General features: G+C 38.9%; 6 protein-coding genes across 6 annotated transcripts; 3 read left to right on the plus strand and 3 right to left on the minus strand.

Annotated features, from left to right (window-relative positions):
* Positions 1 to 32: 32 nt before the first annotated feature.
* Positions 33 to 1,309, minus strand: CBG04123 (the record flags this gene model as incomplete). Its single annotated transcript, XM_002639471.1, has 4 exons — positions 33 to 146; positions 195 to 306; positions 355 to 656; positions 1,109 to 1,309. 4 exons carry the CDS (start codon positions 1,307 to 1,309, stop codon positions 33 to 35), a joined length of 729 nt encoding a protein of 242 aa, XP_002639517.1.
* Positions 1,310 to 2,403: 1,094 nt separating this feature from the next.
* Positions 2,404 to 3,848, plus strand: CBG04124 (the record flags this gene model as incomplete). The annotated part of the gene is made up of 4 exons (XM_002639472.1): positions 2,404 to 2,485; positions 2,753 to 3,438; positions 3,538 to 3,714; positions 3,759 to 3,848. The coding sequence occupies 4 exons, from the start codon at positions 2,404 to 2,406 to the stop codon at positions 3,846 to 3,848; spliced, it is 1,035 nt and encodes a 344-aa protein (XP_002639518.1).
* A 358-nt stretch (positions 3,849 to 4,206) lies between these two features.
* On the minus strand, positions 4,207 to 5,858 carry CBG04125 (the record flags this gene model as incomplete). Its single annotated transcript, XM_002639473.1, has 6 exons — positions 4,207 to 4,513; positions 4,565 to 4,678; positions 4,728 to 4,957; positions 5,012 to 5,119; positions 5,164 to 5,334; positions 5,379 to 5,858. The coding sequence occupies 6 exons, from the start codon at positions 5,856 to 5,858 to the stop codon at positions 4,207 to 4,209; spliced, it is 1,410 nt and encodes a 469-aa protein (XP_002639519.1).
* A 251-nt stretch (positions 5,859 to 6,109) lies between these two features.
* On the plus strand, positions 6,110 to 9,694 carry Cbr-htp-3 (the record flags this gene model as incomplete). Its single annotated transcript, XM_045243354.1, has 9 exons — positions 6,110 to 6,145; positions 6,188 to 6,254; positions 6,379 to 6,482; positions 6,526 to 6,632; positions 6,679 to 6,830; positions 6,873 to 6,966; positions 7,006 to 7,226; positions 8,557 to 8,906; positions 8,951 to 9,694. The coding sequence occupies 9 exons, from the start codon at positions 6,110 to 6,112 to the stop codon at positions 9,692 to 9,694; spliced, it is 1,875 nt and encodes a 624-aa protein (XP_045092592.1).
* A 139-nt stretch (positions 9,695 to 9,833) lies between these two features.
* On the minus strand, positions 9,834 to 10,836 carry Cbr-mage-1 (the record flags this gene model as incomplete). The annotated part of the gene is made up of 5 exons (XM_045243359.1): positions 9,834 to 10,235; positions 10,277 to 10,465; positions 10,512 to 10,655; positions 10,706 to 10,753; positions 10,798 to 10,836. 5 exons carry the CDS (start codon positions 10,834 to 10,836, stop codon positions 9,834 to 9,836), a joined length of 822 nt encoding a protein of 273 aa, XP_045092593.1.
* A 2,532-nt stretch (positions 10,837 to 13,368) lies between these two features.
* On the plus strand, positions 13,369 to 15,370 carry Cbr-cars-1 (the record flags this gene model as incomplete). Its single annotated transcript, XM_002639476.1, has 6 exons — positions 13,369 to 13,390; positions 13,441 to 13,565; positions 13,612 to 14,016; positions 14,073 to 14,176; positions 14,224 to 14,922; positions 14,971 to 15,370. 6 exons carry the CDS (start codon positions 13,369 to 13,371, stop codon positions 15,368 to 15,370), a joined length of 1,755 nt encoding a protein of 584 aa, XP_002639522.1.
* Between the last annotated feature and the right edge of the window lie 222 nt (positions 15,371 to 15,592).

The raw sequence follows: 15,592 nt of genomic DNA on the forward strand, positions 1-15,592 counted from the left end.
GTTAACAAATTGGTAGTTGAGATGTCTATTGACTAATCCTCGTCGTGGTGCCTGGTACGATGACGCCGAAGCGTCTTGATATCCTGATCACGTTGAGACATCTGTTCAGCTGCCATATCTCGATCGCGACGATACTCTTTGTAATTCTGGAAATAGGATTTTGTATCAATCAACATATTATCCTAGAAACAAACCAAATAGGCTTGGGGTCTTTGTCCCGTGCTCGCGCGAACACAATAGAACAAATCATGAAGACAAGTTGGAAGATACGTTTGTTGAAGTCCAATGTTAACAATGTTATCTGCCCTGAACATAGTTTCAATAATTCTTTTGTATAATGGATTATCCCCTCACCGATTGTATGGGTAATGTCCCGAGCGAGCAAACTTATAATCGTTTTCCAGTTGAGCCATACTCGCAGGTCTTCCATCGAAGAACCCAAGATAGGTGGGTGGATAGTAGTTCGGATAATACCAGTTTCCAAACTGACCATAGTCTCGAGCTGTATTTTCATTATAGTAGATATACTTGGGAAGAACTCGTGGGAAGTTTTCATATGTTCTCTGATAAAATGTGTCTGCCACTTGTCTATTTGTAGTGTCAGCAAGTTTTCCAGGACCAGGACCCCCTCCACTGAAGTTGCAGTCAGCGACAAACTGAAAATTGAAAGATTCATAATCGAACAGTTCACTTCAATCTGTATCTGTTTGATGTTTTCGTGTTTTTAAGGATTACAATGATTCTAAAAGTTGTTACCCACAAAAACTATCATAATGTCGTTATTGTCTATTCAAAATAATCGCGCGGGTGGACGAGTAAAAATGTCTGCGTCTCTACAGCGCCTCTACAGGTTTGGAGACTCTCTACATGTTTTTTTACTCGTTCACCCGCGCGATTATTTTGAATAGACAATATTCGGGTACCTCCAAAACTCAAAAGGTCTTCGCGAAAAGTCGGAGAATGAGCCAATCTGACTGAAACTTTGGGGAAAACTAGAGAAAAGTATAGAAAACATATTGTCTAAATATGGGATCAAAATATTCACTTTGAAAATTTGACTGGAATTATAGACAAATTTTTAAACCGCCATAAGAATATCTTCACACACCTGTACCACATCTTCGCATGACATATCTCTGGGTCTTGGTTGAATTTTGTCACAATTATTTTTAGACCACGAGAGAAGTGTCTCCGGAAGTGGATTCCATCGTTCAGCAAACTTTGCAAAAGAAGCACACATTCTGGGAGATGGAGCGGCGGAAGTGATTGCCACGTGGCATATAAGAAGTGTTAAGAGATGTATGATCATCTGTAACTGATTTTTTAGGTTAAAAAGGTTCTCAATCAAAGATGGTCATGAGATGGAAAAGTTAAGAAAGGAATCAGAAAAAAAAGAAAACCAGGCGAAGAAGAGAGAAGTAAAAGGAGAAAGAGAATAAGATGTAATCAAACGAGAAAAATAATCGAGAAGATAGAAAAATAGGTGATGAAGAAGAAGAAAACCGATGATTGCGGTCTTGATTAGAACAGTTTAAAGACACTACGAAACTACAAAAATGACTTAGGCATTAAACACTCTAATAGAGTGACACCGAAATTTGCACCTTTGAGCCGATGTAGCTCATTCCCTGCTAAAGATATAAAAAAGTAGTCAACTGATAAAATAATTTTTATGTTATGATAAACATTTTCTCAGTTGACTAATACTTGATATCTTTCGCAGGAAATGAAATATATGAGCTCAAAGTGGACTGTTTGGGAGACACTCTATTAGACTGTTTACTTTATTTTTGTTTAACTATAAGTGAAAGAAGTTTGATGGTCGGTATGTTAAAAACATGTACAAAAAAAAACATGGTGGGTGCTTCTATTAGAGATGCTTCTATTAGAGGAAATACGGTCCTTGGGTTCAATAAAAATGTTTACGAGATTTCTGTGCCTTCAGGAAAAAAGACCAAAAACAGTCGTCTGTAAAGATAGACATGATTCCAAAAATGTTCAACACGAAATTTATTGACACCTCCAGTACTCCAGTAATAGGAATAGGAACATAACTCAATTTAGGAAAAGTCGAAAAAAAAGCCAAAAATGTCAAAATCAAGTCTTGTGCCCCCCAAAAATCGACCTCCCTTTCAACCTCAAGAAACGGGTTCCTCTCACAAAAAAAAAGAAAAAGAAGAAAAAGAAAAGGAAGAAAGTTTTTCAGAATTGTTACAGCGCGGACCGCCAAAGAACACGAAATTCTAAGGCATTGTCTTTTAAGTTTAACTAAAATATCGAGAAATGGGTTGTGAGGTCATGCTATTAGAATTAGGGTAGTATCCAAAAGAAGCACGCAAACGTAATCAATTCATTTTGAATAAAGTTTACAAAATATATTCCCAATTAAAACTTCAAAAAAGAATGAGTGACGAAGGAGGAAACGGATTGGGTCAAAGATTCATCAATTTAACCGACGGAATTGATTCTGAGAAAATTGATTACGGTATATTCTTAACTACCGTGAGACCTGTGATAGAAAAGTCCCCAGACTGTCAAGTTTGAGCTCAATTATCTCCGCTCATATATGAGATATCAAAAATGAGTCAACTAATAAAATGTTTGTGATATTATGATGAACAATTTATTAGTTAAAAACTTTTTTATATCTCTCACATGAACCGAGATAAATTGTCTCAAAGTGAAAAATCAGGGACTCTTCTATTACAGATTTTACGGTGCCTTTGATGAGAACCAATGCAATATGTTTTAGCTAAACTGGTTAGTAGTATCTGGAATTATATTCGTAGCTACACTCCCGATAGTCCACGTCCTCAGTTCAATCCTGAAGTGCTTGTAAAACTACTTCAAAAAAGCCAAGATGTCTTCAAACATGATGATATGGTTGTAAAAGTCAATGGACCTGCTTTAGTTTTTGGTCCAATTTACGGTGAAGGAGATTCAATGATAACTCTGATGAGCCAAGCAAAGAAGATTCCCCCGAATATCACTTATATCTTTCTTGGCTGTTATCTGGGTCATGGTTTTGCGCAACTCGAATGCATTTTCTTTCTGATTGCCTACAAAATGTTGTACCCGGATAAAATTATCCTTCTGAAAGGACATCACGAAGAATCGATTTCAATGGAAATGTTGAAAGTGAAGGATTGGCTATACGCAAGAGGAATCACTCAAGAAGTTCATCTGGAAGAAATTCTAGTTGAAATGAAAAAGGCGTGCAGCATGATGTCCGCAGCTGCTCTTATCAACTCAAAAATTCTCTGTATGCCCGGAGGACCTGGTCTGACACTGAGAGAAAGAGGACTTAAACCATTAATGTCTTTGAAGAAAGGAATGCAATCCATTGCAGATAAGAAGTTGATGATGGAGGCAGCCTGGTCTGTTTTACTTGTGAATGAAGCACAGAAGGATATGCATGGAATGCCTTTTTTCACTGCTGTAAGTTAAAACATCATCCAAATCAGTGACATCTGAAGGTTTTCCATGAATCACATATGTTTCGAATGGGTCTAACTATATTTGTTTTAATTCTTTTAGCAACAAGCCACCGATTTCTGCAAGAAGAATCGTCTGAAGTGTATCATCCGCGGACGTCAGATGGTGGACGAAGGATACTTGAATAAGCCAAAAGAAGTGATCACTCTGATCTCTGCAGTTGCCTATTTGGACAATTTCCGTAACTACGCAGCTGCATTGCACATTGACAAAGACAAAGTAGTTTTGAACTTCGTTGAATTTCGAAAGATTTTAATTTGTAGGGAAAAGTGATTCGCTACAAGATGGAGGAAGGTGAACAACTATCATTGGAATTGGTGAAGCCAGGAATGGGAAGAAATGCGGTGGTTTGATTGATGATTGAACTTATTTATTTTATAAATGAAATTGATGCCTTGAATTTTTAACAAAATTTAACTCCATTCTGCTCGTTGCATCCAGTTGAATCAGTCATCATGAGAACCTAAATTTCTGAATTATTCTTTCGACTAGAAATATTCTTACGAAGCATAATAGAAGAGTTACAAGAAGACGGAATACTTCAGAGATTCTATTATTCATGTTGACACTGTCAGTGAAGAACCAATATGATGTACCTATTTATAATGGCAGGAAAGTTATTGCATCGTTAACTATTTATTACTTTCATAAATTGAAATATAAAAAATGCAAATAAAATGGATGATTGAACAGAAATATGACAATCGAAAATTAAAAACCATTAGGAGCTAAACCGAGATCTTCTCCCCGAAGAAACTCATCGCCTCTAAAGTAGTTACTATCATCGATATAATTATCATATCGATGTTCTCCTGTTGTAGCTTGATCCGATACCTCGCCCTCCTCTTGTTTGCAGATGTTGGCACATTGTTGAGCAACAGATTTTTCATACACAACTTGCCTGATTTCATCCAGCAATGTATTTCTCTTTTCCTGCCGTTTATGTTCAGAAACTCTGTTCAGATAATTGTTGCACTTTTCGTGAGCATCGAACCTGATGGACGCACGGATGTGATGACTGAAAATCATTTTTATTTAACAGTTTGACAATAAAATATATGATGCTTACGTAAATGGCTTTTCCCATAGTAGAGCTTCGGGAAGCTTCTCGCGCTTGTCAAAAAGTGCAGGATGATAATTTTTCACCATAGATCGACTTGAGCCATGAATTGATTTATACGAACTGAAAAATGGTTGTTTTAAAACGAAATTTTCTAGAGATTTTCATTTACTTATAGCTCGCTAGTTTCTCGGAGTAAGGAATATTTTTAAGCTCGGTCATCTGCGAAACTCGTTCTCTGGCATTTCGCGATTGGTAATATGCGAAACTGTGTGAAATGATGTCAGCCTCATCTTCCGATTCATCTGTAAAATCGTCATCCAACTTCATTTCTTCAAACATCTTTCTCAAGGCTTTTGAATTGATTTCAGCGTCGTTCCAATCGATTTCAGTTGTGATTTCCTTGAAAACAGTCATTCGAAAAATTAATGTATTCTAAAAATTAATGTCACTAACCCGTTGGGAAGTACCAAAGCTGGTAAATGTATCACAACTGTACTCAATAGCCATTTCCGGATGAAGTCGATTTATTCTACGTCTTTTGTTGTTTCCAGCTACTTTCACCTGCAAAATTGAATTTAAAACTGAGAGAAAGGGGCTACACTGACCGTTTTTCTACGATAAAGGCGTCTCCTTCTCTGCTTGGGAAGACCAGCAGACTCGTAATCACATACGATTTCATCGGTATTTGATGCTTGCTGGTAATACTTCTTTTCTTTCTTCAACAGTCGTTCCTTTTTCGTTTTGCGATCGACATTAGTCTGAGCCAGTCTAATTCTCTGCAAGAATATCATAAGAGAGCTTCTCACTCATCCAGTTTTACAGTTTCATCATTTTTTTCTTCATCTGAAGAATCGGTATCCAAACGTTGTCTTCTTGAGGGATTTTTCTCAATTTCTCTTTCATAGTCATCCTCACTATCCTCCGCGCTGCTGCTGCTTATGCCATCCGAATCAGTATCCGAAAGAAGAATACCCTGATTGTCATTCAATACCACATCTTTAACATCGTCTTCCCCCAAATTATCATCAGTGGGGTTGTATTCTGTTGGTTGTACAGATTTCTTCCCGGCTCTTTGAGTCAGCAGTGCACACCATTTGGGATTGGTCTTGTATTGAAGATTATTGAATTTCCTTGTCTTCGGGATAGTGTTTCTGACAGTTTTTAAATCTTTGAGAGCAATTTTTGCCAGGCGAGAACTGCTCCGGGTGGCGATTGACTTCTGTGAAAGTGCTTCCTGTTTACCAGTTTTTGGTTTTTTTATTGTACATGAGTTCACTGAATTTTTTCGGTTTGGTGGCATCTGAAAATTATGGTGTTTAGTATTAGAAATCAGTTGTCATAAAATTAAGTGGAAACATGGAAATATTTGTTTTCAGACGAACAATACCAAATTAAAGGCACATCAGTTCGAAAGGCGCGCGGGTCTCGAAGCGGTTTCAAAGATTACCGTATTTGTATTTTGCGCAGCTCGATCGAGATGAGAAGACTGTTTTTTTTTCAGTAGTTAAATACCTATTACCTATTAAAGACCAGCAATATTTATAATAAAAAATGTACAGTCCAAATGACGAATTCCGACAAAACGAGGTAAATCAAATATGCATTGATACAACAATCATACTTTTTCAGTCTCTTTTCAACGACGAGACGCTGAAGGCCAAAAACAAAGTGGACTCCCTAATGGTTCTAGGAAACTGTGTTTGGGTAGTGACTTCTACGATTTTACGCGAAAGAAAACTGTTTCCTGCTGACACTTTTTCCCGCTTATGTGTTTACGGCAAGTTTTCAGAAGTTGGACCGGAATATAAAGTATTTTTCAGATAATGTTTACGGGTACGTGGTGAATGAAACATCGCCGGGAGGTGAAAAGCTGGCAGCAAAAATGTCGTTATTGTTGGATGCAATAAAAGCTGAGCGAATTCATGTAAGGTTTTAATTCATGCTACAATTTTAAGCTCTCATTTCAGAAACTTGCACTCGTTTTCGAAAAAACACTGAATACGGACGCTTTGGAAACATTTGTTTGGAACTTCGCATACGGTGATTCAGTGCTGGCTGAATTTGAGTCTCCTGGGTATGTTTCTTTCTGGTATTCCATTTCAATGCACATATCTGTTAAGGGGAAAGCAACGTTTCAAAGTCAACTGTCAGGATATGAAAGATACCTGCAGACAATTCTGCGATCTTTTCTCCAAGCTACGAAGTGTTCTCAAAAGTTTGGAACCGCTTCCAAAAGGACTGATTCCCTCTTTCCGAGTTGCTCATCGAGGAGGTGAGAAGTCCATAAAAAAGGTTTGTAAAACCCATTTTTCAGACAATGGCGCTATTGAAGGGTTTGAGCAAGTCCCGGAGTTTGTGAACTTGGATACAATCGAACTCGGCAATGTTCATTACCCTGCTGATATAAAGTTGGTTCTGATACGTGTTTTTAAATAATAGTTATACAGGTTCCATTTGGCATATGCGTCAAAGTTCAAAAAAACAGCCGAACCATGCGAGCCTCCGTTCGAGAACAACGCCGGTTCTCACAATAACGTTGACATGAAATTATATCAAGATGACAATGACGAGGAAATGGAGGTACATGATGACCAAATCGAAACCATCCGAGAAAACACGATGGGCCATCAAGATGAAGATGATGATTTCCAACAGCCTATTGATCACGGTAATATTTTTTAACGATGGTTCTGAATTAGAACTTCTGAATACCTTTTTGTATTACACGGGGTTGCAGCAGGGTACATAAAATTTGAATTCTCAGTGCTCTTGGGCACGTTGCGCCACGCGACGCGTGCCAAATCATCATTTTTGAATTGAAAATTCCAAAATTCAGCCGCGTCGCGCGGCGCCCAAGAGCACTGAGAATTCAAATTTTATGTATTGTCGAATTAAAAAAAGTGGACCTCACATGGGTTCAAGCGAGGGGGTCAGAAAGCGCGCCCCAGTAAATTTAGGAAAAATTCTAAATTCCCTGCCGAATTTCGTTGGCAGAGTTTCACGGTTTTAAATGAAGAGCGAAAAAGCGCGCCTTGCAACCAGTTGATTTTGAAGAAATAGATCATGATCTAGATCAAACCCGCGTCCACTTTAAATTTCTTAAATCTCTTCTGGCCTACAAGTTTGCTGGGGCGCGCTTTCTGACCCCCTCGCTTGAAACCAAGTGGGACCTGCGAATTTGAAAGGCGTCGCTTTTTTTGATCTACGTAAAGTGCGACAAAAACGTAATATTTCAGAATTTTGGCTCGTTCGAGCTGCTTTGCAATTAAGTTCGGTTTTTCGATGAAAAACAGATTCTAGAGATGCTAGCGATCATATTCATACCAAGAAATCTAAATTTTGTTCAGAAAATCCCATTGAATTCACAGAAATAAGTTTCGTTTACTACTGTAGTGATTTTGAGGCAAGGCCTCGAAAATTGACCGGGAAGCCGCCCGCGAAATTTTCCAGGTCCCACTTTTTTTAATTCGACAATACCCTACTGCAACCCCGTGACCGAATGTTATCTGCACAGACATCAACGTTATCAGCGAAATTCTCATCCAATCTCTCTGGTAACAACTCTGCAGTTTCTGCTTCAGAAGACTTGTGAGCGGACGCGCTAATGCGATTACTCCGGCGAGAACTTTTCTGAAGTTATAATGTACTAAACTACCGTAAAACCTCTAATAGAACGACACCCGGATCGTCCACTTTGAGCCTATATATCTCACTTCTTTTGAAAGATATCAAAAAGTGGTTAACTAGTAAAATGTTTATCAGGATATCAGCAACATTTTACTAGTTAGCCACTTTTTGATATCTTTCACAGAAAATGAGATATATAGGCTCAAAGTGGACGATCCGGGTGTCGTTCTATTAGAGGTTTTACGGTAAATACTATTTTGTAACTTACTCTTTGGGGATTTGCTTCTTTTTTATTGCGCAAGAGAGATTTCTTGGATTATCTCCTTCCGTAATACTTATTACAGAATATTACAGAATAATACGTATTACAGAAGGAGATAATCGCATAGTTGAAGAACCTGACAACTCAACCATGGATGAAGCACAAATAAATCCAGTAAACGACGCACCTGCTGATGAAATTCATGAAAGCGGAGAACCAATGGACGAGGAAACTACTTATTGTAACCCCAACATTGGCGATGAAATATCTCACCAGGCGAAAAACGAAGATAATGAGAATTTCCGAGACAATGGATTATCCCCGACTCATACTAGTCCAGTGGGCTCTAAACTCCGTAAAGACTCGATGAAGAAAAAGAGGGAGGTGAAATCGAAAGAGAAGACGTCAAATGCCAAGAAATCTCTCTTGCGCAATAAAAAAGAAGCAAATCCCCAAAGAGTAAGTTACAAAACAGTATTTAGTTTAGTACATTATAACTTCAGAAAAGTTCTCGCCGAAGTAATCGCATTATCGCGTCCGCTCACAAGTCTTCTGAAGCAGAAACTGCAGAGTTGTTACCAGAGAGATTGGATGAGAATTTCGCTGATAACGTTGATGTCTGTGCAGATAACATTCGGGAGTTTGGACGAGTCAAGAGCGTTTTTGCAAACGAAGAAGCTACGACAGAACATCCTGAGACCAAACAAGAAAAAAGCATGAAGGTCTCGGATCAATTAACGTCTGCGGATAAAAGATATGGGTCTAGCGCAGTTTTTGGGACTCAGTGTCGCGAAGAACACGAAGAGTCGGAGCCACGTGCTCATACAACGCCTCCGGAGGACACACCCAGACGTTACGGTCGCATCTCAAGCATCCTCAACGAGTCAGGAATTATTTCTATTCGAGAAAAACCCAGCGATAGTAACCCTCGCGTAACTTCAAAACGAAAGTTCGGTCGTTTTGCGAGTGTTCGTAGTCTCCAAACTAGCAAAGAGAAAGCAGCAGAGGGTCAAGTCATGCCAATGTTAGCTCAAAAGGACGTTCAACACGCTGCTGCAAACGAAGAAAATGAGCAAATGGAGATCGGAGACATGGTATCTGTTCTTGATGATGAAAATGTCCAGCAACCAGCAGTTGCCAACGATGAAGTTCGGATTGAAGCTTCCGCCAGATACGGGAGAGTTTCCGTCCTATCAACTGAGACAAAGTTAAAGTACAGCCAATCCGCTTCTCTTCGACCAAAATAACTATTAATGTCTCAGGTTATCTGTGCTATCTTAGCTCTGTTTTATTTGTTTTTTTCACCATTATTTTTATTGTAGTTATGCATTCATATAGTAAAGCTTTGATTAATTTTTATTGACCCGAAGTTTCAATACAAATCCATTAGATTTGCTTTCCTCGTGTAGGCAGAACTGCACCTCGCTGAAAATAAAATTGAAATTCTTTAGAATTAGTTACACTAAAGATAATACCAACCTTGACTTCTCCTATTTGTTTCGCTTTCAATTCTTTTGCTCTCTCCAGTTGTTCAGTCAATTGTGTTGCATCCACTCCAGTGAGCTTTTGAAACATTTGGACCAGATGTACGGGATCCACTGTTTGGAGAGCGGCCGGTCCCCACTCATATCGGAATACTTCTTCCTCGTTTTCATTCATAGCTTTGGTGAAAGCAAGATAACCCTTTCTGATGAAATCTGCACGTGCGTTGGGAGCGATCTGTTTCGTCAGAAGTTCCATGTGCTCACTGGTTAGCTTATGGTCAGGGTGAGTCGACATCGATGCTTCCTGTTTATTACTGTTTTGCTAGTATCAAAGAAACAACTCACCATGTAGCTCATTAGTTCCTCATGTGTCACTCCTGGATGTGTTGAATTCGGTTTGGTGGCCACAAAAATGTACATAAGCGCATTTTTAAGAACTCCAAGAGTTCTTTCAGTTTCACTCGCCACGTTCGCCTTGAAAGTCTTCTGTTCGTTCAAATTCACATAAGTTAGACGATCGTCTTGCAACACTGCCTGAAAATTAGTTCTAAATACTGAAGCCTAACAAATATTCTCTAACATCCCATCCTTGCCACTGGGCCAAATTTTTGTTAACGATCTTCAACATTTCCTGGAGGCTTCGATATTGAATTGATCTGTTCTTCATGACGGCTTTTTGATAGAGCTTTCGTAGCTCGCTGACCTTCACAACTCCTTTATCGCTCTGGACATGGTCTTATCAGTTAGAACAATGTAAGCATTGAGAAAACTGACCATGCCGTGAATGATCCAAAAGAATATTTCGTAAGCAAGAACGTCTTCCTGAAAGAACATCATTTTGCGAGATATTTCGCAACAAGTCTTACTTCTCTCGAAGTTTGAGCTTCATCATCAGTTTCACTCATCTTCCCGACTATGAAAATTGTACTTTTATCGTAATCGAGGAATTAAAGCTTTTCGGAATAAGATATTCACAAATGGGGGGGTTATGCATGATTTGTTTTTTAAATACAAAAAAATACGAAAAAATACATAAAATACTTTTTTTCGCATGCATGCATTAACTTTTTGTGTTAAAAAATTCCAAAAAAAATACATTTTTTTTGTCATGAATAACCCCACAAAAGACACAAGCGAAAAGCTCCCTTCCGGGTGGAATTATTTCCAGTTTTTTTTTCGTTTTCCAAATATCTGTGTCAATTTTTTACCAATTTTTGCGCTTTTGTGATGAGAAAGTAGGTTTTCGCAGCTGTTTCTTGAGAAGGATATGCTGAGCTCTAAATGAGCATCGCGATCTAAATTTGCAAAATTTTGCCAATAAAAAGCAGAAGCAAAACTTTTTTGAAAACTCGATTTTTAGCGCGGTTGCGTACGAATGTATCGGAAACGACGCAATGGTGCAGACAACTGTTGTAAACTTGAGAAGCCTTTTTGGAGTTCTTTTCACCGGAGTTTTTTCCCTTTTTCCCTGAATCCCTTTGCTTCCTGAATTTCATTTTTGACGTTAAAAACGATACAGCTTTCCGCGAAAACAGCTAGTGGGTGTGTTGAATGAAACCACTCTTCATTGTATTTGTTGTCTGTTGAATTTAACAAACAATTCAAGCTGTGCTTAATCAAACATTTCGAGCTTTCATATTCAATAATAGTTTTAATAAGCGAGAGAAACGAATTTTAAAAATCTTCAGAGGCTGCTTCAGTTGTATTTTATAACATCTCCGGCAGTGTGTGCTATCGGTAAGGTTTCGGTAAATTTACCGGTAACTTACCGGTAAAATACCAGTAAATTTTTACCCGTAAATTACCGGTAGAGTTATCGGTAAATTTACCGAAAACTACCGGTAATTTTTAGGAAAAATTTATGTTTTTTTTCAAAATTGTAACCGCGACTTTTTAGAACCGCGAAGTTTTAAAACCGCGACATTTTAGAACCGCGACAATTTAGAACCGCGACGTTTCAGAACTGCGACGTTTTAGAACCGCGACGTTTCAGAACTGACCATTTCAGAACTGTTGCAAAACTGTCAAAAAAAAATAGTGAAACAGCAGAAAAAAAACATTCGTGTAGTCCTCGAGAAAAGTAAAAATTTTACCGGTACTTTACCGGTAATTTACCGATAAAATACCGGTAAATTTTCGGTAGCTTTCAAATTTACCGGTAGGTTACCGGTAAATTTCGGTAAATTTTTACCGGTAAATGTTGAGGTACTGTATTAAAGGCACGTGCAATAATTTTAAAAATACAGTAAGGTTCTCTCTGTGGGAGCTAAGCTCCGCCCACCGTTGTTTTCTCGGCCGCAACGTGCATTGATTTCGGACAAGAGTAATAAGTGAAAATCGGAAGTCACACACTGATCTCCGCCATCGTTAAACTCAATTCCTTCTGACTTGAACCGCTATATTAGATGCTCGATTCAAAGTTCGTGACTTTTCGCTCAAACACTGCTCTCTTTCCGCGCGGTTCAATGCGCTCATCACACATCGTTTATGTTTTCTGTCTCATTCCCTCTCATTGTTCTCATTCAACTTTAAACCTAAATTTCTTTTGATGTCCTTCACATTCATCCGTTCTCCTATCCTCCTGACTCTTGAAATCCGTAGTTCTAGGAACACAGTTTTTTTACATCGGAATTATTTTCTCTCTCTGTGAGGTAAATGATCATTGTGAAACAGCTGGCAATACTATTGCAATAAGCAAGTATAGCAAGAGCGTCAGCTGAGAGATGATGTAATAGGAAGCGCTGTTCTCGTCAGTTTTATTTGGGTTTGCGATGCATGGAAAGTAAGCGTAAAGATTTATCATTCTTCCCCTGCTCAGTACGTTCTTAGAATAGTAGTGAATATTAAAATATTCTCATGAAATTTCAGTCGTTCTGATCTGATGTCGCCTTCAAAGTTTATTATTTCTCTTTATCAGATACACATAAAGAATCGCAGTGATAAGAAAAAGGATAAGCTGGTTTATGATGCGTTACACGGCTACCAAGCTAGCGATAGCAATTTTCGCACCTCTGTGTATCAGTTCCTTATAGTCCAACTTTACAACTCTTGTATTTCTAACAATATGTTTATTTTCATATATTATCATCAACTTTGTTCTCCTCATGACTTTTGTTTCCTAAACTTTTTCATAAATTCCTCGCACACTATTTATTGAGATCTGTTCTTATTTTGTCATCGAACTGCAAACAGCTGTTTCACTGTCCATTTTCTCTTCCTTGCTTGCACTGTCTCTTCATTGCGTCCAGCGCTTTCCAATCTGTCTTTATAGAAAACCGCTTCTTCTCTAGGCGTTTTCATTGCTGTCTCCGAAGTCAGGCACAACGCGTTCGAAAAACTTGGTCCGTCTTGTGTTCGCGACGATTAATCGCAACAAGACGCAGAATCTTATCCCAATCAACCTTCTGCAATTGCGAAGTCACCAAACTTGCGGCATAATGGATCCGAATTTGAGACCAGGTAAAAAACTTTTTTGTTCAGAAATTCCGTTATCAATAATTTCATTACAGTTGCCGTCAAACGGTCCCAAAAACAATGGGATCAACCGAAAAATGCCTCGCCGCCACCTCAATTAACAGTTTACAACAGCTTGACTCGTCAGAAGGAAGTTTTTGTTCCAAATGAGGGGAAACGAGTGAGTTATAGACGACATGATTGACGTAAATGCTGTCCCGTTTCAGGTCAGATGGTACATTTGCGGACCAACAGTTTATGACTCATCTCATATGGGACATGCACGGTCCTATCTGTCCCTGGACATTCTTCGACGAGTTTTTCGAGATTATTTTGGGTATGATGTGGAGTTCATCATGAACATCACAGACGTCGACGATAAAATCATCAAGAGAGCTCGTCAGAGTCATTTGCTCAAGTCTTACTTCAACGAGTCGCAAGCTCCATCGGTTGTCAAAGTCTGTGAAGATGTGGTTGCTGCACTTGAACACTTTGACAAGAAGTTTGAGAATGAAACTGATCCCGACAAAAAGAAAATGCTTGAAGTTATGATCAAAAAAGTCAAAGAACAATCTGATGCTCTCGAGAAAGCAATGGAGGCTCAGGATCCTATCGCCACGGAAGAAGCTAAGGTATTTTACTAGACATTTCCATTTAATTTTTGGAATATAATTTATACATATTCAAGGGTCGTCTGCTCAATGAGTCTCGTGATGTTCTTTCGGAATGGCTGGATCACAATCATGGAAAAGATGTCAGAGACCACAGTGTTTTTGATGATCTTGCTAAGACGTAATTATTCAATGTCTCATATTGTTTTTATGAATATCTCGTTGCAGTTACGAAAAAGAGTTCCTTGCTGATATGGCTCGATTGAACGTTCTCCCTGTCGACGTCTTGACTCGTGTCTCTGAATACGTTCCGGAAGTTATCACCTATGTGAAGAAAATCATCAACAATGGCTATGCATACGCTGCTGAAGACGGAAGTGTCTATTTCGATACAAAAGCTTTCGAGCAGAATCCAAAACATTTCTATGCAAAACTTGTACCAGAAGCTTACGGTGATGACAGTGAATTGCTGCTGAAGAACATGCGTGAAGGTGAAGGGGAATTGAGTATGTCTGACGAACGGCTCAAATCAAAGCGTAACCCGACAGATTTCGCTCTTTGGAAGTCATCAAAAGATGGTGAACCTTTCTGGCCATCAGAATGGGGAAATGGAAGACCGGGTTGGCATATCGAGTGCTCGGTCATGTCTTCCGCCATTTGCGGATCGAAGCTTGATATTCACGCTGGTGGCTTCGATCTGAAATTCCCTCATCACGATAACGAAATCGCTCAAGTTGAGGCACATTATGATGATCCTCACTGGGTCAACTATTTCCTTCATTGTGGAACTCTTCGTATTCAAGGAATGAAAATGTCCAAGTCTCTGAAAAACTTCATTACTATTCGCAAAGCTCTGGAAGATTACACTCCACGACAACTGCGCCTTCTTTTCTTGATGCACAATTGGGCAGATGTCCTGGACTACAGGTATTAAAAATTTCAATTCGAGAAACTTATTTCCAATTTATGTTTTAGTTCTTCAACTATGGAGCGTGCTCTGCAGTTTGAAAAAATCACCAATGAGTTCTTCCTCCTCGTCAAGGACTTTTTGAGAAGACACTACAAACCAGACAGATCAGAAGGATATCAAAAATATCAAGCCAGAGAACTGAAACTCATGGCTGAGTTTGGCAATCTAAAGTCAGAAGTCCATGCGGCCCTCTGCGATTCTGTCGATACTAGAACTGTCATTGAGAAGTTCCGTGAGCTTATTGGTCTTGGAAATGCCTACATTGCTGAAAAGGAGAAAGAAGGACTTGTTCCCAATTGCCTTCTCTTGAGAAATATCGCCGCCTACATCACGAATCTTCTCAAAATTTTCGGAGCCATTCCGCAAAGCAATCAAGAAATCGGATTCATTTCCGAAGACGAGTGAGTTTTATGGGGTTATTCATGTAGCGAAAATATGTATTAAAATGCATTTCCGCGCCCTCGAAATTCAATGCATGAGCGTCGCGAAACGTATTTCAAAGCATTTCGCGACATAACTGTAAATGCATTTCAATACATCGCGTGACGAGATATCTTTTCTGGAAAAAGGGATGCGCCTTTGAACTTTGTGCAGGATGGGGAAAATCTTTCAAGGCGCATACCTTTT

This window comes from Caenorhabditis briggsae (genome assembly GCF_000004555.2).
Source record: "Caenorhabditis briggsae complete genome, chrI, whole genome shotgun sequence".
NCBI classification, from domain to species: Eukaryota; Metazoa; Nematoda; class Chromadorea; order Rhabditida; family Rhabditidae; genus Caenorhabditis; species Caenorhabditis briggsae.